Raw genomic sequence first — 25,076 nt, forward strand, 5'->3', positions numbered from 1 at the left:
AGCTAGTTTAAGGGGGGGTGAGACAAGTAGAGCTGGATAGAGGGCCAGTGATAGGTAGAGATAACCAAAAGAGAGTAGTACTCCTGCCTCTGAAATAAAAAGTTGTGAGGTTCAAGTTCCATTCCAAAGATTTGATCACAAAATCTTTGCTGATTCTCCAATGCAGTGCTAAAGGAGTGCTTGCACCAATAGTCGTATAGACCTTTGAATGATAATTTAAAGCAAGGCCCTGTGAGCTGTTTTAGGTGAATGCAGTTGGGATCCCATGACAATATTAAGGAGAGCAGGGTAGTTCTCCCTGGAGTTCTGGTCAATATTAATTCCTAAAACAGGTTAATAAAAGCAAAATACTGCAGTTGCTGGAAATCTGACAGAGTTCTTAAGAAGAGTCATACCAACTGAAACATTAACTTTATCTCTCTCTCCAAAGATGCTGCCAGACCTACCGAGTCTTCCCAGCATTTTTCTGTTCTATTTTAGATTTCCAGCACCCGCAGTATTTTGCTTTTTTTTTTCCCCGCTGTTATTTGGGGAGCTTGCTGCGAGCAAATTGACAGCTGGTGTTTCCGCCAGTAGTGACTACACTTCAGAAAAAAAAAACAGGACTCTTCAGCGGCCGTAAAGCGCAATAGGACATCGTGGAAGGCTTCGAGCCACGAGTTTATCCTTAACGCTATATAAATTCAAACTGTTCCAGCGGGGAAGAGCTCTTGATGAAAACGTGCGTCGGAAGTAGGTGATTTGGCTAACTTCCCCGCGGGGGCGGGGGAGGGGGAGGGGGAGGGAGGGGGGCGGGGGCTGCAAGTTTGAGCTATTTCCCTGCGCAGTGGCGAGGGGATGAATGTTCTCGCGAGAAGGGATGAGATCTCGCTGCAAAGGGGGGCGGGGTAGCGGCGGCCATTGAACGGAGAGGATTCCTCAGGTGAGAAGAGGAGGAGGAGGGAGAGTGAAACATTTCCTCAGACGACGACGACATTCTCATCAAAGCAGCCCCCCCCCCCCCCCCCCCAAAAAAAAAACTTAAACTGAAAAACGGCGGAATAAACTGCAGCCTCTATCATCGGCCATGGTGGTAGAGGTGAGCAGGCGCACTGGCTTCTGTTCCGAATGCTGGGATTAATAGCTGCTTATATTTCATGTAAAGGTGCGAGGGGGAGAGGGGCTCGAAATCGAATCTTTAAAGGTAAAAACCCACTGAGTTTACTGGTCACCCTTCTTTGTCCGTGCTGTGTAATATAGTCTTTCATATATATATATATATATATATCTCAGCTGGAACTTAAACATCAATCGAGACCAGCCGTCACTCAGTTGGTGACTCTTGCCTCTGAGTCACAATGATCCGGGTTCAGGTCCCGCTCCCGGACTTAAGTAATAAATCAACTCTCTCTGACACCCCAGTGCAGAACTGAGGAAGTGTTGCACCGGCAGCTGCTGTCTTTCGAATGAGATTTTAAACCAAGACCCCATCTGTAAGTTTGACCCTTTGCTCATGACGGAAACAGGTGTATTGATCGACTGTGAATGTCTCATCACAATGTTCTGTTGACAGAGGATGTTGATGTTAATGTTCCCCCCCCCCCAAAAAAAAATATACTGTATTCATAAAATTTGTAACAGTACTTTACAAAACATTTCATTTGGGAAGAGACGGTGGCATATGGTAATGTCACTGGACTATAGTGATCCAGAGGCCCAGACCCAGGGACTGGATTCAGATTGAATTGAATTCAATTAATAAATCTGTAATTGAAAACTAGTCTCAGTAAAGGCAACCATGAAACTATCATCGATTGTTATAAAATCCCACCTGGCTCACTAATGCTCTTTTGGGGAAGGAAATCTGGCCTACATGTGACTCCAGACCCACAATAATGTGGTTGACTCTTAACTGGCCCTCTGAAATGGCCTAGCAAGCCACTCAGTTCAAGGGCAATTAGAGATGGGCATCAAATGCTGGCTTTCCTCATCTTTCCTTCATACACCATGTTCCTCCCTGAGTTGCCTCAATACAATTCCAATACTCTTGTTTTTGCAAAGTACATGCTATGTCAGGTGTACAGCCCTCCGTGTACTATAGCTGAAAGGCCTTTCCCCACTGCCCCTCTGCAGTGACTGCCCCAAGCAGTCCCTCAGCACATAGTCCTGGACCTTGGAATGTGCCAGCCTGCAACACTCGGTGGAGGAGAACTCTTTACACTGGAAGACCAGCAAGTTTCTAACAGACCAAAGAGCATCTTTCACTGAGTTGATGGTCCTCCAGCCACAGTTGATGTTTATCCCTGTATGTGTCCCTGTGAATAACCCGTAGCGCACAGAGTTCTGTGTCACACAGCTGCTTGAGATGAACCCTGATAAAAACCACTGCATCTCTCTCCCAACCCTCTTTGCAAAGGAACATTCCAGAAGGAGGCGAATGATGGTCTCTTCCCCACCACAACCACCTCGAGGGCAATGTGCGGAGGGGCTGAGACTCTGGATGTATAGGAAGGATGTGATGGGGAGGGTCTTTCTCACCATCAGCCAAGCTACATCTTGATGCTTGTTTGCAAGTTCTGGCAATGAGGCATTCTGCCAAACGACTTTGACAGTCTGCTCAGGGAACCATCCGACAGGACCCACCATCTCCTTTTCCCACAGGGCCTCTCGGATGTTACATGCAGACCGTTGCTTGATGGACTTGTGGTCAAAGGTGTTTTTCTGCATAAACTTTTCAAAGAGAGATAGGTGGGTATGGCACGATCCAGGCGCTTGGAGCATTCCACAGCAACAGGGCCGGACCCATCCTTCGCAATACTAGGGACAGGTAGGACCCCGGCATGTAGTGACACTTGGGTGTTTGCATACCGAGAGTCTATGCACAGCTTGATGCAGCTGCACCCAAAGGTGACCATCAGGATGAGGGCGATATTGAATATGTTTTCTTTCCTCCAACCAAGGATGGTTAATCTCATGTCCTCATCTTCCAAAGGTGTGTGCCAAAAGTTCTTGGAGATCCTGCTTTATGCTTTCCTTCCTTTATCTTATTTGGTTATTGCCCACATGACTGGTCCTTTGTCCCTTGGCTCTGTGTTGCAACATAATTGGTTAAATTACTTCATTGTCCATCCAGAATCATTAAGCAGGTCTGAACATTCCTCAAGACCTACTGAGTTTTTCCAGGTAATTCTGTTTTTGTTTTGGATTTCCAGCATCCGCAGTTTTTTGTTTTTATCTCTGAACATTCCTCATATGTTTTAACAGGTATTTCCAGTTGATGCCCCAGGCAGCTTATGATTTCACACCTGATTATAACAGCTTGCAGATCAACTTGCTACATCTTTTAATTTTTAGCTAAACTTAACTGCCATGCCTTGCAGTTACACCCTACATTCTAACAAACACATTTTGAACAATCATTAATCAAGCAAAAGAATTAAGATACAAGGAAAGCACGAGAATATTACAGCATGATTTCAATTAATAATAATACATCACAACTCAGCTTTATTTCATACCCCAAATAAACTTATATAACACATTTCTTGGCCTAGTCTACAATCTGCCTGCTCAGTGGAAGTAAAAAATCTCAGGGCACTGTTTCGAAGAAGAGTAAGAGAGAGTTCTGGCCAACATTTATCTGTCAATCACCATCACAAAAGCAGATTATTTGGCCATTATCACATTGCTGTTTGTGGGAGCTTGCAAAATTGGCTGCCATGTTTCCTACATTACAACAACTGCACTTCAGAAGTACTTAATTTGCTGTAAAGTGCCTCAAGATGTCTGGTAGTTGCGCAAATGCTATATAAATCTTTTTTAAGATCTTAAACAAATTGCTTGGTCAAGAACAGAAATCTCAAATATTTTGTGATACAATGAATACCAGTGTTACGATTCTATGATCTGCCAGAAGCTCAGAGGATAATAACTAAAAGACTGCATCACAGAGGGAAACCAGCCATTAAAATGTAGATCTACAGTCAGGTTGTAAATTGCTTGCAAAACAAAGAGTAGATAGGTTTAAAAAGAAATGTGTGTGGGGTTTGGGAGTTTCAAGGTTTTATTTAGGGAATTCTTGATAGTTTTGCTTCTTTGGTGGAGCCAAGGACTTTATATTAAGTATTGGATCAACTATGGCACCTTACTTCATTTGAATATTTACCCATATGATTTGTTTGGTTTGTTTCTACATATTAAATACTTGGAAACCAGGTTATGATTATGTGGTTGCAACATTTATAACAATTTTCCTCTGTCAAATCTTGCCATCAGTCTTGTGTTAAACGCTGATGCAAAGGCAGATTACATTCTTGGGCTGCAAAACTATTAACCCACTAAATTTCTTTAAGTTGCTTCTTGTTGCCTTATACTTGTGTCCATTTATTAATCCAGGAAAATTAGAAGCATTTAAGGGGATGCAAAGCTCTCTCCATTATAATTGGTTAGAAAGCCTTTCTTTGCAATTTTAAAATTGCAGGGGATTTGGTTAAGGTCGTAGCATTTGTGACAATATGATGGTACCTAAATATTTAACAAATGTATTGAAATTGTGTGTTCATATTATACTGAAAGAGTATCAGAATGAGGGTACGTTTGCAAAAGTGTGTGTCAAATACTGCAGCAATGTGAAACAATTTTTAATTCAAATTTTAATCTGTTTAATATTGTAAATATGAATTGAAAGCAAAGCAAACCAAACTATATACCTAAATGGTTTAACAAACACAGTGTTGTTACGAGTTCTTTGCTGCCTACCTGCGAGAATCTAATATGTCTCTTTGTAAAACTTGCAAAAATGTGACTTTCGATGCACTTTTGCTTGTTTTATCAGACTTTGTAGCATTTCCATCTGCACATAGCCTTCGTGGCTTTGTTTGTTCCACCTTCTTTCTTCAAAAATTCTGAGGTGGTGTATCATGTTGACTTACTTGTTGTAAACTGGGTGAGGACAAGGAGAAGGAAGCCTCCTGCTGATTATCACCTATCGCTCTTCATCAGCTGATGAATACTCCTCCATGATGAACATCACTTGGAAGAAGCACTGAGAGTAGTAAAGGCAAAGAATATACATTGGGTGAGAAACTTCAATGTCCATCAGCAAGATTGCTTGGTAGTGTCATAGCTGACTGAGTCCTGGAGGATGCAGCTGCATTACTAAGCCTGCGGCAGGTGGTGAGAGAACCAACAAGGAGAAACCTTGTCCTCCCTGATCTACCTGTCATAGTTGCATCTGTTTGTGTTGGTGTTGGTGTATGATTCTGGTAGGGATGAAGTCCTTTCACACTGAGGACAGACTGCATCATATTGTGTCCCAATACCACTGTGTTAAATGGGATAGAACAGATCTAGCAGCTCAAAACTGAGTATCCATGAAGTGCTGTAAGTGATCAGAAGCAACAGAATTGTATTCCACTAGAATCTGTAACCTCATTGCTCAGCACATGGCTCATTCTAGCATTCTGCTGAGTCAGGGGACCAACCCTGGTTGAGGAGCGTTGAAGAGATGCCTGGAACAGCACCATGCATACCTAAAAATGAAATGCCAACCTAGTGAAACTACAACACAGGACCACATGAATGCTAAACAGAGGAGGCAAACCTCTTCAGCCAGAAGTACTGAGTGGATAGCCAATCTCAGCCTTCTGCCGAGGACCCCGCAATCACAGAAGTTAGTCTTGAGCCAGTTTGACTCACAGCACATTACATCAAGAAACAACTGAGTGCATAGCTACAGCATTAGCCATGGGCCCCAACAACATCCTAGCTGTAGTACTGAAGACTTGTGCTGCAGAACTAGGTGTGCCTCTTGGTCAAATTGTTCCAGTACAGCTGCAACACTGCCGCCTACAACAAAGTGGAAAATTGTCCAGGTATATCCTGTCCACAACAATCCAACTGCACATATGCAGATTCTGAAGGTTTTTGTCCAGTTTATTCAATAATTGTGAGCACTGTTAACCTGACTTATTCTCAACATAAAATCTAAGTCAGTGTTAAGGATCTGAGTTCGAGTTGTAATGTTGATTGGTATTTAGAGTTAATTAATCAGTAGATTAATTAAAGCAGTTCTCTGATATTAGAGAGTTTTGCATCACTGCAATGCAAATTGCACTGTCCTTTATCTTATCCTTTTGTTAAAATGCTACAGTTCTGTAAGCATTAGAGACTTCATATATAGCACTTTTAATGTACTAAAGTATCCTGTGGGACATCACAAACGCATAATTTGAAATCAAGCCATATGAGATATTAGGGTAGAGCAAAGAGGTAGGTTTTGAGGAGTGCCTTAAAGGAGGAAAGCGCGGTAAAGACACAGGTTTAAGATAGGCATTTCGGATCTTAGGGCCTCAGCAGTGGAGGGATAGCTGCTAATATTTCAATATTCAACTTGGTCGGTTATCCTTAAAAATCTCTTAAAGCTTTGAACTAATAAACAGAAAATTCATAATGACATGTTGTTTAGATTGGCGTTTAGTTTAGCTTCTGTACAATTCTATGCTGTTAGCTGATCTCTGACCTGTAGAAACACTACAATTCACCACCTCATCTCTTGGTTTTAAAAATTGTCTGGGGTTCTTTTTATCGTTTGACCTTGGCTGAATGTTTCATATATGGTCGTTGGGTAAGGCTGGCTATGGGTGGCCTCTGCAGTTGAATAGCCTGATACTCGTTGTCATGGCTCAGGAAAGAATAAATAATGGCTACTTCAACGTGTACTCATGGAACTGAACTTCAAAAGAGAAGAGGGCAGGAATTGGCAAAAAAAACAGTGCAATACTATTTGCACTTATGTATCACTTCTCAACTTGAAACATCTCCAAGCACTTAAAAATTAATTGTTTAACTATGTAATTTACTGTACCACCCAATCTCCAAAGGTAACCAAGCAAATCTCCAGAGCATTATTTAATCTTGTCATGCTGTACCAGAAACATATTCAATCCTGTTACTCCTTTAATATTCAAATCCATTCCCAACCAAATATTTATCTATATTCTCTTTGAAGAGTTAAGCAATACCACATCAAATGTTTTTACATCGAATCTGTAGCGCAAGAACAGGCCTTTTGACCGAACTGGTCTGTACTGATATTTAAGCCTCTTTCCACCCATCTTAATCTAATCTTAAATAGCATATTTCTTCTATTCCTTTCTTCCTCATTTGCTTACCTAACTGTCCCTTTAACACAATAATAAATATATATATATATATATATATAATGTGTGTGTGTGTATATTTAAAAAAAAAAGTAGATTAACAGTTTGACAATTACATAATGAAAGAAATATAACAAATGTTCAGAATGGTGGGATTTGGCCTTTAATACCGATGGAAAAATATTTTCAATCATAATGTATTTCCTTGGGTACAGGAACACTGAATTATCTCACTTCTGATATGACTAAAAGTATATTTCTTTTAAAAATGAGTTGATGTATTCATATGCCAAACCACATCATCTAGGTGCCCCTGCCACTGGAGTTTAGGGTTTAGCGATAGGATGTAATAAAGTACAATTGATTAAACCCCTTCCTTAACGTCACTAAGCCTAGTACAAGGAAACTCCTCCTCCCATCCAGGTTGTGATTTCTAACACTGGCATCTGAGAACTTTAGAAAGGTTTCTCTTTATGTCTTCACAATAAGGCCTGAGGCTAAAAATGCTCTTTTGATATGAATTAGTGTTTGCCTTTAACTTTTTTTCTAGGAAGGTGAAAGTGGAAGCATGTCACTCAATTTGAAATACATTTCACTGGGAGTTCTAGTTTTTCAGACAACCAGCCTTGTGCTGACAATGCGTTACTCACGTACTTTCAAGGAAGAAGGACCCCGTTACCTACCGTCAACTGCTGTTGTCATTGCTGAGATGATGAAGATTGCAGCATGCCTTTTGTTAGTCTATAAGGATTCTAGTAAGTGCATTATTTAGTATTTAATGTATGCTTTCTGGTTTAAAATTGCAGTAATCTTTTTATTAGCTTTTATGCATAAGATGAAACAATAGAATTTATTTTACGAATGCTAGATTTCCCCTGGTTTAGAAATATCCATCTTTTTGAAATTGTCTAGTCAACTATCCCGATATACTCGTACTTGGAGGTCAGACCGAAATGAATGGAAACACTGTGAGTTCTGTATGAATCACAAACGCTGAACTGCAGAAAGTTTTAACTGGACTATTTGTGTACATTTCAAAGTCCTGCTTGTTTGTGCCGGGGCTGCCCTTTTCCCTCAGAGACCCTCCCCACACTCAAGCTGACACCAGGTTCACGAGTGTATGGCTTGAACAGAATGACCAACGAGACAAGTTTCTTCTGATGATTCACAACTGCTTTATTAAATCGCCCAAAACCCCACAGTACAAAACCCAAAATTTAATTCCCAGTACCCGACACAAAGTCACTACGACTCGGTTAAAACACAGGCAAACCCAACATCCTGTCCTGAAACCTTAAGAACAAAAAGCCCTCAGGCCAATATATGGCTGAATCAAGTTACAAGGTACTGGCAAAAAACACCAAATTTTTGTCCCAAACCTTCACAAAACTCTCAGACCAATATCACTAATATTTGGCTGAAACTTACAATCCCCAATACGGCTGGTCTTTCCGGTGAGAACTGTGGGTCCGTGAGCCAGGTTGACCCTTCGCTCTTGTCCTTTTTTATGATGATCCTTAATGGAAATATCATGAACAGATTTCCTGAGGCAATCCTGCTATATGATTAGTGCTTAGCACCTTCTTTGATCCTTCAAATCTGCTCCAGACAGACTTACTCAGTGCTGATGTTTTTTCCACAACTGAAAACAATGAATCCCACCAAGGTGAGGTATCCCTGGCTCCAATTGATCTTTATGTGAAAGCTTTCTCTCCTTCCTTGACAGGAGTGAATGGAAGTTGTCTGGGACCATTTGGTTGTGACAATGGCCTCCTATATTTCTTAATTAGATTATATGGTGGTGGTTATCCTTTGTTCACTGGTGTGACAATGTCTTAAATTCCAGTCCTTTTAATAGTATCAGTTCTGTTATGATGTTGGAATGTCTGAGATTAACCCCGGCCCTCCAATGTAGCCTGCCTCGTTGTGTTTTGTTTTGAGGCTTGGCTTTCATTCACAGTACTTGTGTCTGCGGGGGTTTTGGTGTTCTTCCATCACATTTTATGCAGTCCAGTTTCAGGGGATTCCGATTCCACAGCTGCACCCTAGACTTGCAACACTATTTCACCTGAGCAACCATTTTGGTTATGATTAAGTAAATTGAAGAAGAATTATTTTTGTTAGTCAATGGTTCGGTAACCAATTTACATATAACAAAAGGACAAAGAGAGAAGTTAGGACAATATATTTTCTATGCAGTGGGTTGTTGCAAAATGGGAGCAATGCTGGAAGTGGAACCCATAACAGCTTTTAAAGTGAAAATGAATAAATATTTGAAATAAATAAATGTCAATGTATGTGGCAAAAGGGCAGAAAAACCTAGAAGCATGGGAATATTTGCAGCACAGAAGGAGGCCATTCAGCCCTTTGTGTCAATGCTGGCAGAAAGTGTTATCCAACCTTCCAGCTCTTGATCAGTAGCCCTGTATATTATGGCACCTCAACTGCACATCCAAGTGATTTTTTTTTTTAAATGCAATGAGGGTTTCTGCCTGTACCATTCTTTCAGGCAATTCCAGACCCTCGCCACCTTTGTGTGAAAAATTTAGTCTTCACTTCTTCCCGCCCCAAATCCTTCTACCAATTACTTTTAATCTATGGCCTCCCCACTAACGGAAATAACCTTCCTATCTGCTGTCTAGGCCTTTCATAATTTTATACACCTCAGCTAAATCTTCCTTCAGCCTCCTTCTTTCCAAAGGAAGCCTGAGCCTATCCAATTTTTCTTCATAGCTAAAATTCTCCATTCTTTGCAACATTCTTGGAAATCTCCTCTTTACCCGTTTTAATGCAATCCCATCCTTTCTGTAAGGTGGTAATCAGAATTGTACATACTATTCTAGCTGCAGTCTAACAAGTGCTGTACAGTTCTAGCATGCCCTAGTGATTCAATGACTCTGCCAATAAAGCAAAGTATCCTTTATGCGTATTTGACCACCTTATTTACATATCCTACTTCCTTCAGGTATCTTTGAGAATGTACTCCATCCCTCAGTTTCTCTGCACTTACCAGAACCCTACCGTTTTTTTGTCTATTCCCTTGCCTTGTTTGCCCTCCCCAAACACATTGTCCCAAACTTCTCCAGATTGAACTCCGTTTGCTGTTTTTCTGCCCACATGACCAGTCCATTAATACTTTCCCACAGCTTTCTTCCTCACTATCAAGGGAAATGAAATTAAGTGGATAATTCTTTCAGACAGCAGCCACAGGTGCAGTAGGCTGAATGGCCTCCTTTGTTTTGTAAAATATTATGATATATGACTGAGACCCTGTAGGGTAAACATTTCTGCTTGCCTCAGTCGATCTACAAATACTAAACCTGTATGTGTGCTAGTCTCCGTTGGAAAAAAACATATGAGACACTATTGTAACTTGCCTTTGTATGGATTTCTAAAACATTGGTACAATAGACTTACACTATTAATACATAGGGCAGGATTTTGCCCTTTGTGGGGGTGCTCGGCGGGTGGGAGTGGCCATGAAGCCAGCCACCGCCCACAATCAGCTCCGCAGCACGATTTCACGCAAGTGGGCCAATTAAGGCCCGCCCTGCGTGGATCGCGAGTGGCAGCGCTGAGCACTGCCTGTGTGGGTGGGGGGAGGAGGGCAAGCCGGGCCTCGCGCGCAGCTTGCTTATGCGCGAGAAAGAGCATTTCAATCTTCCTGAGGCATGGAGCTGCCTCAGGGAGATGGGACATGTTTTTTAATTCCAAAATAAAGTTTTAATTTAATGTTTATTTGCTTTAGGAATTCTCATCCCGCTCGTGGTTGAAGTTTCCTAAAAAATGTAAAGGCCGCTTGACCTTTTCGACTGTCCGCCAACTGTAAGGTTGGACAGGCAGCATAGATTTGAATTTAATTAGATTGTTAATGGCCTTAAATAGGCCTTCTAATTATTGGCGGGTGCGCGCAGCCAACTCCGGTACGCTCCTGTCGAACGAAATATCGCGCGAATGCGCGATGACATCCAGACACACCCCCGACATCATCGGATGTCAATTTACGCTCGGGCGTGTCTGGCACGCGCCCGCATGCCGTGAGTAATAATCTGGCCATAATTGCTATTTCAATTTAATTAATGATTTTCTTTTCGTTTTCCCTTATTTAATACTGTTGCTAGAATTTTTATGCATTTAAATGTTTTGTACATTTCTACAATCAGTAAATTGATATTTTAAAACCGGATAGTAAACTGATTAAAAAGAATTTAAAAAATTCTTTCATGAGATGTGGGCGTCGCTGGCTAAGCCAGCATTTACTGCCCATCCTTAATTACTTTTTGAGGAAGTGGTGAAGAGCTGCTGTCTAGAACCACTACAGGCCATCTGGTGTAGGTATGTCAACAGTGCTGTTGGGAAGGGAGTGCCAGGATTTTGACCCAGCGACAGTGAAGGAACAGCAATAAAGTTTCCTAGTCAGGATGGTGTGGGGCCTAAAGGGGAGGAACTTGCATGTGGTGGTGTTCCCATGCATCTGCTGCCTTTGTCCTTCAAGGTGATAGAGGTCATGGGCTTGGAAGGTTTGAATTCTTTCGGTAAATAAAGATGTCTTTGCATGAATGCATTGAAAGGCTAATTCTACTAATGCTATTTTCATCTTTTTTCTTAGGTTACAGTTTTAAAGCACTAAACAGAGTGCTACAAGATGAAATTATTAACAAACCAATGGACACACTAAAACTTGCCATTCCTTCTGGAATTTACACACTTCAAAATAACCTCCTTTATGTAGCGTTGTCCAATTTAGATGCAGCAACTTATCAGGTAAATTATTAACCTCTTTTGGTATTTCTTGGACTTCCATTTTAAATATTCTTCCTCCATTTTGTTTTTTCTGTGTTTTTCATATCTGGAAAGAGTGAATTTTAGAAGATCCTGCATTATTAATCTATTGGAAATACTTGAAGATGCCTCTATGGGTAAAAGCATTAATTTGTTTGAATTTTCAGAAGCCATTTGGTAAAATTCCATTTGTAATGTGTCTTTAGAAGGTTAAAATCTATGGCAAATCAGCTACTTGGTTGAAAGCTGGGTTGGTAATTGAAAACAAATGAAAAACCTCTGGCTGGGGGCAACAACAGTGGAATTCTAGAGGTGCGCTGTTTATGCAATTCATGAATGACTGGGGGGAAAGTATTCAACAGCATCAGCTTGCATTAATATACCACCTTTAACATAGTAAAATATCCCATGGTGCTTTACAGGAGCATTAACAAACAAAATTTAACACCAAGCCACAGAAGATAATATTGGTCCAAGTGAAGAGTTAGGGTTAAGGAGGACCTCCAAAGAGGAGAGAGCAATAGAAAAGCAAAGGGGTTTTTGGAGAAAATTCCAGAGGTTAGGCTCTGGCAGCTAAAGATATAGCAACCAATTAAATATAGCAATTAAAATTGGGGTTGCACAAGAGACGAGCATTGGAGGAGCGCAGAGATCTTAGAGAATTGTAGGATTGGAGGAGGTTGATTCTGGTATTTGCAGCTCCAAATTGTGGAAAGCCACAGGACAAGAAGGGATACAATCCAGGCCTTTATCAAAATGGAAGACATAGGCAATGAGAGTGAACAGCTTGAATACTAATCTCAAATTAGATCAAAGAATAGTAGGGATTGTTTTCCCAAAAAATACTGGATATCTGGAGCAGACTATCAGCAAATAGGTTTAGTGCTATTTCAATTAACTTTTTTTAAAAAGGCTGGGGATGGGATTGAGGATTTTAAGCATGATTAATAGGTAGAATTAATTGACTACCTCATGCAATATACTATAGGGGCAATCATCATAATTGACTGCAAGGAAATGAGATGTCACTGTTGATATGGATTTGCAGATGGCTTATGAGCCCTACTTTAGCCTTCCAGACTTTCCTACAGAGAGGACATTGGTTGTTGGCCAGTAGAAATTGTGGCAGATTGTTGGCTTGCGCAGCTATCCTCTCTTTCTGTCTCTCTCGCCATTCTTTCTCAGTAACTGCTCTTCTTGATTGGAAGGTGTTGACACCATTTTTCATGATGGATCATCATTTTCGTTGCATTGGGTGTCTGCTTCCCATTGGTTTATGTTAATAGAGCAGATCCTTATTGAGGCTTTGAGATTGCATTTGAAATGTTTCCTTTGGCTTCATGTGAACAGGCTCCCTGGCGTAGGTCTGAATAGTGCACCAGTTTGGGCAATCTTGAGTCGGGCATTCTGACAACATGTCACACCATCTTAGCTGAAGTGACATGGCCTCTATACTTGGCATATCTGTCTTGGAGGACGCCTAACCTCTTGTGGATAGAGGCAATAGTGTGTTCAAGGAACTATGGAAATATGATTTGTGGAAAGCAACTGGCCAGATTTGAATAACTGAGATACAAGTGTTGGTATTGCTTCTATATACTGTTAAAAGTAAATAAATGATTTGTTGCTATAATATTGTTTCTCTTCTTATGCAGGTTACTTACCAGCTAAAGGTTCTTACCACAGCTTTCTTTTCTGTGACTATGCTTGGTAAAAACTTAGGCGTTTATCAGTGGCTCTCACTCTTAACGTTAATGGCTGGAGTGGCACTTGTTCAGGTATGTGTAATGAGCATTACTCATCCCTCTTTTAATAAAATTAACATTTTTTGTGATATAAGTTTATAATTGATCCTAACATTTGAATTCAGAATTTTACATATTTGGCAGCACAAAACAAAAATTCAAGCCTCAATGGCTTTGTGTGGCATTACCATTTAATAGTTTGTATTTTATTTTACATATTTAATTAAATAAAAAGACATAGCACAATATGCAATTACAGACTTAGTCCCAACAGCATGATTTTTGAGTGTATGCTGACTGTAATTGGAGAGCATACACAAGCTTTCTCCCACTTGTGTCTCTTGGATTAATTACATTTTTAGCTGGGAGAATGGGCTAGGCTGCTTGCTGCTTTTCATAACAAAAACAGAATTACCTGGAAAAACTCAGGTCTGGCAGCATCGGCGGAGAAGAAAAGAGTTGACATTTCGAGTCCTCATGACCCTTTGACAGAACTAGGTGAATCTCAGGGAGGGTTGAAATATAAGCTGGTTTAAGGGGGTGGGGGGGCGGTGTGTGTGTGTGTGTGTGTGTGTGTGTGTGTGTGTGTGTGTGTGTGGTTGTAGGCAAAAGCAGTGATGGAAGCAGATCATCAAAAGATGTCACAGACGGCAGAACAAAAGAACACATAGGTGTCGAAGTTGGTGACATTATCTAAACGAATGTGCTAATTAAGAATGGATGGTAGGGCACTCAAGGTATAGCTCTAGGGGTGGGGGGAGCATAAAAGATTTAAAAATATTTTAAAATAATGGAAATAGGAGGGAAAAAGAAAAATCTATATAATTTATTGGAAAAAAAACAAAAGGAAGGGGAAAAAAACAGAAGAGGGGTGGGGATGGAGGAGGGAGCTCAAGACCTAAAGTTGTTGAATTCAATATTCAGTCCGGAAGGCTGTAAAGTGCCTAGTCGGAAGATGAGGTGTTGTTCCTCCAGTTTGCATTGGGCTTCACTGGAACAATGCAGCAAGCCAAGGACAGACATGTGGGCAAGAGAGCAGGGTGGAGTGTTAAAATGGCAAGTGACAGGGAAGTTTGGGTCATTCTTGCGGACCGACCGCAGGTGTTCTGCAAAGCGGTCGCCCAGTTTACGTTTCTCCTCTCCAATGTAGAGGAGACTGCATTGGGAGCAACGAATGCAGTAGACTAAGTTGGGGGAAATGCAAGTGAAATGCTGCTTCACTTGAAAGGAGTGTTTGGGCCCTTGGACGGTGAGGAGAGAGGAAGTGAAGGGACAGGTGTTACATCTTTTGCGTGGGCATGGGGTGGTGCCATAGGTGGGGGTTGGGGAGTAGGGGGTGATGGAGGAGTGGACCAGGATGTCCCAGAGGGAACGATCCCTACGGAATGCCAACAGTGGGGGTGAAGGGAAGATGTGTTTGGTGGTGGCATCGTGCTGGAGTTGGCGGAAATGGCGGAGGATGATCCTTTGAATGCGGAGGCTGGTGGGGTGATAAGTGAGGACAAGGGGGACCCTATCATGTTTCTGGGAGGGAGGAGAAGGCGTGAGGGCGGATGTGCGGGAGATGGGCCGGACACGGTTGAGGGCCCTGTCAACGACCGTGGGTGGAAAACCTCAGTTAAGGAAGAAGGAGGACATGTCAGGGGAACTGTTTTTGAAGGTAGCATCATCGGAACAGATGTGACGGGGGCGAAGGAACTGAGAGAATGGGATGGAGTCCTTACAGGAAGCGCGGTGTGAGGAGCTGTAGTCAAGGTAGCTGTGGGAGTCGGTAGGCTTGTAATGGATATTGGTGGACAGTCTATCACCAGAGTTTGAGACAGCGAGGTCAAGGAAGGGAAGGGAAGTGTCAGAGATGGACCACGTGAAAATGATGGAGGGGTGGAGATTGGAAGCAAAATTAATAAATTTTTCCAAGTCCCGACGAGAGCACGAAGCAGCACCGAAGTAATCATCGATGTACTGGAGAAAGAGTTGTGGAAGGGGGCCGGAGTAGGACTGGAACAAGGAATGTTCCACACACCCCATAAAGAGACAGGCATAGCTGGGGCCCATGTGGGTACCCATAGCCACACCTTTTATTTGGAGGAAGTGAGAGGAGTTGAAGGAGAAATTGTTCAGTGTGAGAACAAGTTCAGCCAGACGGAGGAGAGTAGTGGTGGTTGGGGATTGTTTGGGCCTCTGTTCGAGGAAGAAGCTAAGAGCCCTCAGACCATCCTGGTGGGGGATGGAGGTGTAGAGGGATTGGACGTCCATGGTGAAGAGGAAGCGGTTGGGGCCAGGGAACTGGAAATTGTTGATGTGACGTAAGGTGTCAGAGGAATCACGGACGTAGGTGGGAAGGGACTGAACAAGGGGAGAGAGAAGGGAGTCAAGATAACGAGAAATGAGTTCCGTGGGGCAGGAACAGGCTGACACGATTGGTCTACCGGGACAGTTCTGTTTGTGGATTTTGGGTAGGAGGTAGAAGCGGGCTGTCTGAGGTTGGAAGCTGTGGGAGGAAGATCCCCAGAGGAGATGAGGTCAGTGACAGTCCTGGAAACATGGCTTGATGTTCAGTGGTGGGGTCATGGTCCAGGGAGAGGTAGGAGGAAGTGTCTGTGAGTTGACGCTCAGCCTTTGCGAGGTAGATCCATCATTTTCACGTGGTCCATCTCTGACACTTCCCTTCCCTTCCTTGACCTCGCTGTCTCAATCTCTGGTGATAGACTGTCCACCAATATCCATTACAAGCCTACCGACTCCCACAGCTACCTTGACTACAGCTCCTCACACCGCGCTTCCTGTAAGGACTCCATCCCATTCTCTCAGTTCCTTCACCTCCGTCGCATCTGTTCTGATGATGCTACCTTCAAAAACAGTTCCTCTGACATGTCCTCCTTCCTTAACCGAGGTTTTCCACCCACGGTCGTTGACAGGGCCCTCAACCGTGTCCGGCCCATCTCCCGCGCATCCGCCCTCACGCCTACTCCTCTCTCCCAGAAACATGATAGGGTCCCCCTTGTCCTCCCCTCCCTGGGATTCACCTAGTTCTGTCGAAGGGTCATGAGGAGTCGAAACGTCAACTCTTTTCTTCTCCACCGATGCTGCCAGACCTGCTGAGTTTTTCCAGGTAATTATGTTTTTGTTTTGGATTTCCAGCATCCGCAGTTTTTTGTTTTTATCTTTTTGTTTTTATTGCTGCTCTTCATTGTCTGTTGGAAAGAATACAAGTGTCCTTATGGAGGCATTGTAGCTAAGTTTTCCTTATCTTGAGTGGCTTGACAATGGAAACTGGGTAGAACCTTAAACCTTTATGAGTTTGCTGTGGTGATGTGTGTTCATTACAGTTTGATTTTATTCAAGAGGCTATTAGATATGTTTCTGGAGAGAGAAGGGATTGAGTGATGCAGTACAAATGTGGGCAGATGGGGTAGAACTGATCTTCTGGAAAAGGGTTGAGCTTTTTTGGCTTTTGCTTCAAACTTATTTTTTTCCTCTGACAGTTTCTTTAAAAAGCCCTGTCTTAGGATGCAATGGAAGCAGAATTCTATCAAACCTCAAACAAAAAAGTCTGACCTTCAGAAGACCCAAAACACTAACTCTTATTTTTCTCTCCACAGTTACAGCCAGGCTGCTGAGTATTTCGAGCATTTCTGTTTTAATTTCAGATTTTCAGTATTCACATTATTTTGCTTTTGTATTCGTGTCTATAATTACCTTCTGGTTTTTAAAGAAGTACTTTGGTCAGAGATAATTCTAGGAAAAGGTCATGAGGCCAGATGTAAGGTTCATCTGGCGTGAACCCATAACTTTCTTTGAACTCCTGATCAAATTATTAATCCTATGGAGAACAATGGCTATTTTGTTTGTATATTCCAGGGAAATGATTTTAATTACCGACATATGTCAAATAATGTAAAGCTCATTTATATATTCACAATTTCTAATGGCTAAGCAATTGAAATTAGCTTTGTTCAAAAATTGTTTGTTGTATAATGCATTAGAAAGTCATAGCTAAAGCTGACGATGTATGACAAGTTGTTGATTAAAATGGAATGATGATGGGGGAGGGAAGGAGGCAATATATGTTGGAACTTTTCCTACAATTTTGTTTTCATTTTTAATGGTGTCTAAGTTGACAGTTTGATTGGTGATGCACACGAATATTGTCTTACCTGCATTTACATCAGGAAGTCTCCAAAATTCTTGGTAGTTATCATACTGTTTTTTTAAATAGTTTGTTTTTTTTAAGATAGTTAAACTATTGTGGATTGGTTTAGCATTATAGAATCTTACAGCATAGAAGGGAAACATTCAGCCTATTGTGTCTTTGCCGACCCTTTGAAAGAGCTGTCCAAACTAGTTCCACACACTAGCTTTTTCCCCATAACCCTGAAAACTAATTCTTTTCAAATACAATCCAATTGCCTTCTGTACGTTCCTGTGGAAGCTGATTCCACCAGCCTTTCAGGTACTGCATTTCAGATGATAAACCCATGTGAGAGAAAAAAACCCTCATTTCATAATCAGTTCTTTTGCACATGATTTTAAATCTGACACCTGGTTACTGCACTACCTGCCAGAGAAAATGATTTCCCCTACTTGCTCTATTAAAACTCCTCATAATTTTCAATACCTGTATTAGGTCTTTCCTTAGTCTTTGCACTTTGGAAAACTATCCCAGCTTCTCCAATCTCTCCACATAACTGAAGCCTGTCATCTTGGTAAGCCTCCTCTGTACTCTCCAAGGCCTCTTGACATCCTTCTTGGTTTCATGTCTTCAATAGTGTACAATGCTGCCACTTAGGCTTAGCTAGCAGCGACTTGTAAAAGTTTAGCATGACTTCCTTGTTTCTATTTTATTTAATAGCCTAGTCAGAAAGCCATTGCCTTATCAACTTGCCCTGCCACTTTCAAGGATTTATGAATATGCACCACTAGGTCCCTCTGCTCTTGCATCCCTGTCAAAATTTAGATTATACTGTCTCTCCATGTTGTTTCTTCCAAAGTTTATCATTTCACATTTATCTACATTAAATTGAATCTCCCTAAAGTTTATTACAGCCATCCTCACTAATTGCTGTGTTGCCAAGTTTTGTATCATCTGCAAACTTTGAAATTGTGTTCCCCATACCCAAGTTCGTGTGATTTATGCATAACATTAAAAACAGTGGCCTAAATACTCTGGGAATCCCACCACATACTCTTATCCAGTCAAAAAAAACTGTTCACTAATCTCTGCCTATTATCTCTTAAACAATTATTCACAATTATGCTACCATCTCTTTAATATCATGTGCTTCTATTTTCTGAATACATCTCTTATTTCATACTTTCTCAAAAGCTTTTCAAAGTCTGTATTTACAACATCTACTGGTCTAGCTTCTTCTGTTATTTAATTTTGGTTTTAGAGGTACCTCTACAGTTAATCTCTTGCAATGTTCTTTTGCTACTTTGCCATTTTTCTTTAATACATTTGACAATAAAGCAATAGTCTGACAGAGTAATATTTTTCAGCTTTCAGAGCACTGGAATGTGGTGGGCACCCCCACATGGATCTCCAGTGCTTAACACTGTGTGGTAAAGGCTGGTTGTTAGTCTTGCAGCGTGCTGTCCCAGATGCAGAAAACATAAATTTGTAAGCTTTAGATCATAAGAGACGTAGTACTGCTTTTGATATAGAAATTTGTTGTGAACATTAAAAACGGAGTTGAGAAAGATTGGATTATAACATGAAACAGCTCATTTCCTATTAAAGTACATGTTTGCGGTCAGTGGGCACCTTAATATGAACCATGGAAACAATTAACTTGTGATATCTTCCAGGATAGATTATTCAAAATGAATGTACAACAGTCAACATTTTAATAAAAATCTTCAAATAAGGAACAGTTGGATATGCTCATAAAATTAAATGCATTATAAATGCATTAGCATTTATATTTCTTTAGAGAATAAATTTCATTCCAGAAGCTGAAATGTTTTAAAATAGACAAATCTAGACAACATTTTGACGTTTTAATATGTTAAAGTATTTTTTTTAAAGATTGTCCTGGCAATTCATTTTAAATATCTACTGAAGTACTGTTTCAAAAAAGCCCTTTACAATACAATACCTGCAGTGATCCCAAGAGTGATTCCAATTCAAAGTATAAATTTAACGTCTCAAGAAGTTAGTTAGAAGCCTGTGTTTTCTGAAATCTAATTGCAAAGGTGTAAAGTAAATGCAACAGCCTTACAACCCTCTAGATCTCTACATTTCTCCAATTCTGGCTTCTTGCACATCCAGATGTAATTTCTCCACCATTGGTGCCTGTGCCTTCAGCTGCCAAAATGCCAGTCTCTGGAATTTCCAGCTTAAACCTCTCCACTTCTACCTCTCTCTCCTCCTTAACTACGTAATTGGCTGAACTTTGCAGTCAGCGAGCAGAGGGCGGGGCCCGCTCGCCGACAACCCCCGGCCCCCCCCCCCCCCCCCCATTTAAATTTTCAGGAAGGTGGGCCTGCAGCCAAATTAGCTGCGGGCCCGCTGACCCGTCAATGACCAATTGAGGCCGTTGACAAGCTCATTGAAACAATTAAAGGACCTGCCCGTCCAACCTTAAGGTTGGTGGGCAGGCCAGGAGCCCCAGCGGGAAGTAGAAAAAGCATGAAACCTCATCCACCAGCAGGATGAGGTTTCATGTAGGGATTTTAAAAGTTTAATAAAGTTTCAGTGAAATTTATGAACATGTCCCATCTCATTGTCACATGGGGGGGACATGTTAAGAATTTTTTTTCTATCTTTAATGTTTTTAAAACTCAGCAATCTCCCTGGGGCGGCACTTAGCCTCAGGGACTTGTGCACTCTTTCGTGTGCATGCGCGAAAGAGCGTACTCTCGCTTTTGGGGAATCCCCACTCCCACCCCACCCGCACAGGAAGCGCATAGCGCTTCCCGGCGGACATCATGCTGGGCGGGCCTTACTTGGCCCGCCCACTTAAAATGGCGGTGGGGATTGGCTCCCCCGCCCGCCAGAGATTGGGTCGGGCCAATGATTTTTTTTATCTCCGATAACAACATTAATTTTTAAGTGGACCAATACCTAAAGGAAGAACTTGCATTTACATAAAGCCTTTCAAATCACTTCACTGTTAATGAAGTACTTTTGAAGTGTAGTCACTATTTTGCAGGCAAATGTGACAGCCACTTTGAACACATCAAGATCCTACAAACAGCAATGAACTAAATGATCAGTCAATTTGTTTTTGATAGTGTTTGGTTAAGGGATAAATTGGCCAGGACACCATGAGAACACCCTTTTCTTCAAGATATTTTACACTCTTCCAGCAGTCAACCTCTGTTTAACATTTCATCCAAAAGATGGCATCCCCAGCAATGCAGTATTGTATTGGGGTGTTAGCCTAGATTGTGCACTCAGGTCGTACATTAGGGCTTAAGCCCGCAACCTTCTGACTGAGGTGAAAGTGCAATCACAAAACCTTGGTTTGCTGTAATATCAAACAATTATTCTCAAATATATGTATTCGCAGAAATCTTGGGTTGTTTCCATATGCTAACGTAAAATTGTCTAATCTGTTTCAGTGGCCAACAGACACCACAGAAGAATTAAAACAGGAACTGTCTGCAGGCTCCCAGTTTGTAGGTTTGATAGCAGTGTTCAGTGCTTGTCTATCCAGTGGATTTGCAGGAGTTTACTTTGAGAAAATCCTAAAAGGGACAAAACAGTCAGTTTGGATTAGAAATATTCAATTAGGTGAGTAAAATGTCACAAAATCTGGATATTTCTATTTTGATCTATAATTACAATCCTAAAATTTGACTTAAATGTATAATAGCAGTATTATTTGGCACATTCTGTATATAAAAATAAACATCAATGTGTAAGGATTATGTTATTTGTAATTGACTTAAAATGTATCACTGATATATTTTATCAGGGGCCAATCCAAATGCTCCTAGCCAAATGTTGCCAAGCTCCTTGTTCCCTCTTAACAAGAGAGACAAGGTCCTTTTGAGGCCATTTTCTATGCCGTTTTTCTATGACCTGCATCTGTGGAACATCTCCCTGACATACCAGCACTGGTCAGGACAGCAGCTATGAATCTGGCATGATGGAACAGACCCAGGGCAAAGGTGCCTTATTTCCCAAACCCTCACTCCTTACTGGTCTTTATACTGTTTGTGTGTTGCTTAGATGGCCTGTCCCATCTGACTCTGGATATACCGCTGACCCAGTACACGTTGAATGCCATTTTTCTGCTATAAAAGGGTTCAAGAGATACAAATTGAGAATCAGTAAAAAGTTATGCTTTGAAAAAGTAACTACAATTTAGCATTCAAGATCATAAAATCTTATATCTTGAAACTTCCTGTTAGAGTTCAGATACAAACAACACAACTTGCATTTATATAGCATCCCCTAACATGGTCCCTTCACAAGCTCCACACATGAGATTCATGTGCTATCTTTGCAGCAGCTAGTGTAACAAATTCATCCCTATACTAATATGCCCGAGGCCTTGTGACCACTTATGCTAGCATCACTGAGTGGCTCTATGGGAGCCTCATGTTTAGATTTATGCAAATGAGCAGAGAGGTGGGTGAATTAGTACCAAATATAAACAGGTGAGTAGTTTGAGGACATTATCACGTGAAACAAATGGAAAGACATTATGACTTGCAAGAGTAGTAAGATTTTTGAGACTTTATTAATAGAGCATGATGTACTAATGTAATTTCAGATGATAATGCTGCTGACATAATTCTGGATTCCTGAATTAATTAGAGTGGGATAAATTAAGCCAGTTTTTTAACTGATATCCACATTTAAGAGAAAGGTAGCAAATAAGGTGGCACTTGGAGGTTTGAGCTGATGATGAAAGGGCAGAATACATCTAGAACAAGACATTGGAATGGCAATCAGCCATAAGATGCACATAATGAGTTGTGTGACAGAAAATATATTGATAGCTCAATTTTGTTTTTGGCAAGGATAGGAATATAGAAATGAGATCTGATTGAGAGTTGGAGCTGATAAAGGGAAATTAATTTAAGCAGTTGTTACAGGTGTGAAGAAATGAAGAAACAGCCTTTAACCCTGTGTTAAAGATTGGAGGAACCAGTACTCTGTGATAGTGAATGAATGTATTAGGTAGTATAATATGAAACCAAACAAATAGAAGCAGATCTCTTAGAAAAATAGCAAATATAAGACCACATCGGATGGCTAATGTGACTTGTAAGAAGCACCTATCCAAGTGCATAAGATCTGCCTTTGAAGGTGACAGGATGAGTTGAAAAGGCTGTTTAAAATAAAGCTTTATAATTAGAGGTAAAGTATAAAATTTTAGGAAGGATCTCAAGGCCTTAGATTTGGAGAAGATATTTACCAGAATGGTACCAAGGGCGAGGGTCATAAGTTAGGTGGAAAGAGGTTGTTCTCCTTAGAGAAGAGAAGGTTAAGATAAGATTTGATAGATGTATTCACAATCTTGAAGGGTTTTGTTTGAGTAAATAAGGAAAAATTATTTCATGTGGCAGAAGGATTGGTAGCGAGAATACAGGACTATTGACAAAGAAACAAGAAGCGACATGGGGGGAAAAAATCAAGCAATGAGTTCTGATAATCTGGAATGCAGTATATGAAAGGGCAGTGAAAGCAGATTCAATAACAACCTCAAAAGGAAATTGGATAAATGCTTGCGGGGGCGGGGTGTGCAGATTATGGGGTTGTAACGAAAGAGGAATGGCATGGATCTAATTGTATAGCTCCTCCAAAGAGTTAAGACAGGCATGCCTTCATACTTTGCTGTTCTATTTTATGATTCTATAATAATATCTAAACTATGGCTAATCCTGTTAGTTTTGGAAAGATAGAATAGACAAGTCAGAGATAAGGTAGCTCCAAATTTCAGAGAGATTAAAGAAGTTGAGGTCCAAAGTTACATAATCAACTCTGGCTGTACATCATAGGTCAAAGCTTGTACTAGGGTTATGCTACAGACTGCTGGATTGGAATATAGGGATAGACTAAGGCTTCAGTGCTTGTCTATGTACCAGAAATGAAAAGTTCTAACTCAGGAGTCAGCCACTTTGAAGTTTGTTAAAGGTTAAAGGAACTTACTTTCAGACAATGCCCAGAAACACACACTCATGCTTAGCTGTAGAAGATTGTATGTTATAATCATTGAACTCAAATTTATGAACCTCTTGCTTCTAACTTTGCATTTCAACATGCCCTTTTTAAATCTTTCTAACTGCATTACTTCAGATACATTCCATGAATTTTACGCACTTTACCCCTGCTTGTACCAGTCTTTTTTAAACCCTACAGGCTCTCCAAACATGTATCATCCACGCACCAAGGACCAAGCAGGAGCTGAACTGATTAGGTTAGGGAAATCATAGAATAGACCTATTAAGGCTATATTACAGATATGCTAGCCCCTATGCATGCATGACTTGTGAGAAAGTTCAAGTATGTTTGTGAAGACTGCCACCCAAGTTCTAGGGGCTGGTTAGCCTTAGGAGCTTAATAGTAATAAAAAAAAAATGCTATGCTTGCTTAATAAGAATAAGAAGTCTGTTTGCTCTATGAAGAGGACAATAAATGCTGGCTTAGCCAGCAATGCCCACATTTCATAAATTAATTTAAAAAATGATGGGAAGGATATGTGAAAATTAGAATGTTGTTCTTCTGGGTGACATTAAACAACAAAGTGACAAAAATGGGAATATTCACTGGTTCAGATCGAAGTTAAAAGACGCAGTACACAATTGTACTAATGTACAGCAAAACTGTACTGATGCAAGGCACATTCTGAGCATGCAGATAATTACTGATTTAGGATTAGCAAGCAGAGAATAAATGTGACCTAAATGCATAAGCTGAACAATCAGAAGATAAATGAAGAAAAGGAATTTCTACAAATCTTGTAGGCATGTGAGGCAACAAGAGGTTAGTAGGAACATCCAGAAGCATGTTAATAGGGCAGTCAGAGGAACATAGAGGAACTTAAGAATCAACAGAAAAACAGTTTGTATTTGAGCCTGTCTCATACTGTCAAAATGCATCAAGATTCTCATTCCGTTCTACCTACCAGAAACTACGTAATTTCACGAGAGGTAAACAAATCAATCAACTTGGGAATAAAATTGCAGACATTCTACTCAAACCCTGAAGCCAATTTAAAAAGTTCCAGTAGATGATGGTGACCTAGAGACAATTGACCTAAAACCCACCTAATTTTACTGGGCTAATGTCAGTCACAGTTGGGAATTCGTCCTGTTCCCTTACAAATATTTGCAGTAAATCTACACTAACCAGCAGGTGGCCCCAAAAGTTGTGAACCTCCTGATATCTAACCTTATTCAATGCTTGATTAACTTAACCTTTCCAACCCATTAATTCAAATAACTAATTCAG

At 40.9% G+C, this 25,076-nt stretch overlaps 1 protein-coding gene across 4 annotated transcripts in view; it reads left to right on the forward strand.

Annotated features, from left to right (window-relative positions):
• Positions 1-25,076, forward strand: part of LOC121289069 (UDP-N-acetylglucosamine transporter-like) — a 64,850-nt gene that overhangs the window by 23,249 nt on the left and 16,525 nt on the right. The window contains exons 1-5 of one of the 4 annotated variants that reach the window (XM_041208053.1): positions 906-1,183; positions 7,690-7,894; positions 11,749-11,903; positions 13,577-13,699; positions 21,233-21,404. In XM_041208053.1, coding sequence (XP_041063987.1) covers positions 7,708-7,894; positions 11,749-11,903; positions 13,577-13,699; positions 21,233-21,404 — 637 coding nt within the window. In that variant the 5' untranslated portion in view covers positions 906-1,183; positions 7,690-7,707. Of the gene's footprint in view, positions 1-905; positions 1,184-1,419; positions 1,473-7,689; positions 7,895-11,627; positions 11,660-11,748; positions 11,904-13,576; positions 13,700-21,232; positions 21,405-25,076 lie in introns of those variants that run through there. The other 3 variants (XM_041208055.1, XM_041208054.1, XM_041208056.1) reach the window with 3 other exon arrangements.

The sequence above is a fragment of the Carcharodon carcharias genome, chromosome 16, assembly GCF_017639515.1.
Source record: "Carcharodon carcharias isolate sCarCar2 chromosome 16, sCarCar2.pri, whole genome shotgun sequence".
NCBI lineage: Eukaryota > Metazoa > Chordata > Chondrichthyes > Lamniformes > Lamnidae > Carcharodon > Carcharodon carcharias.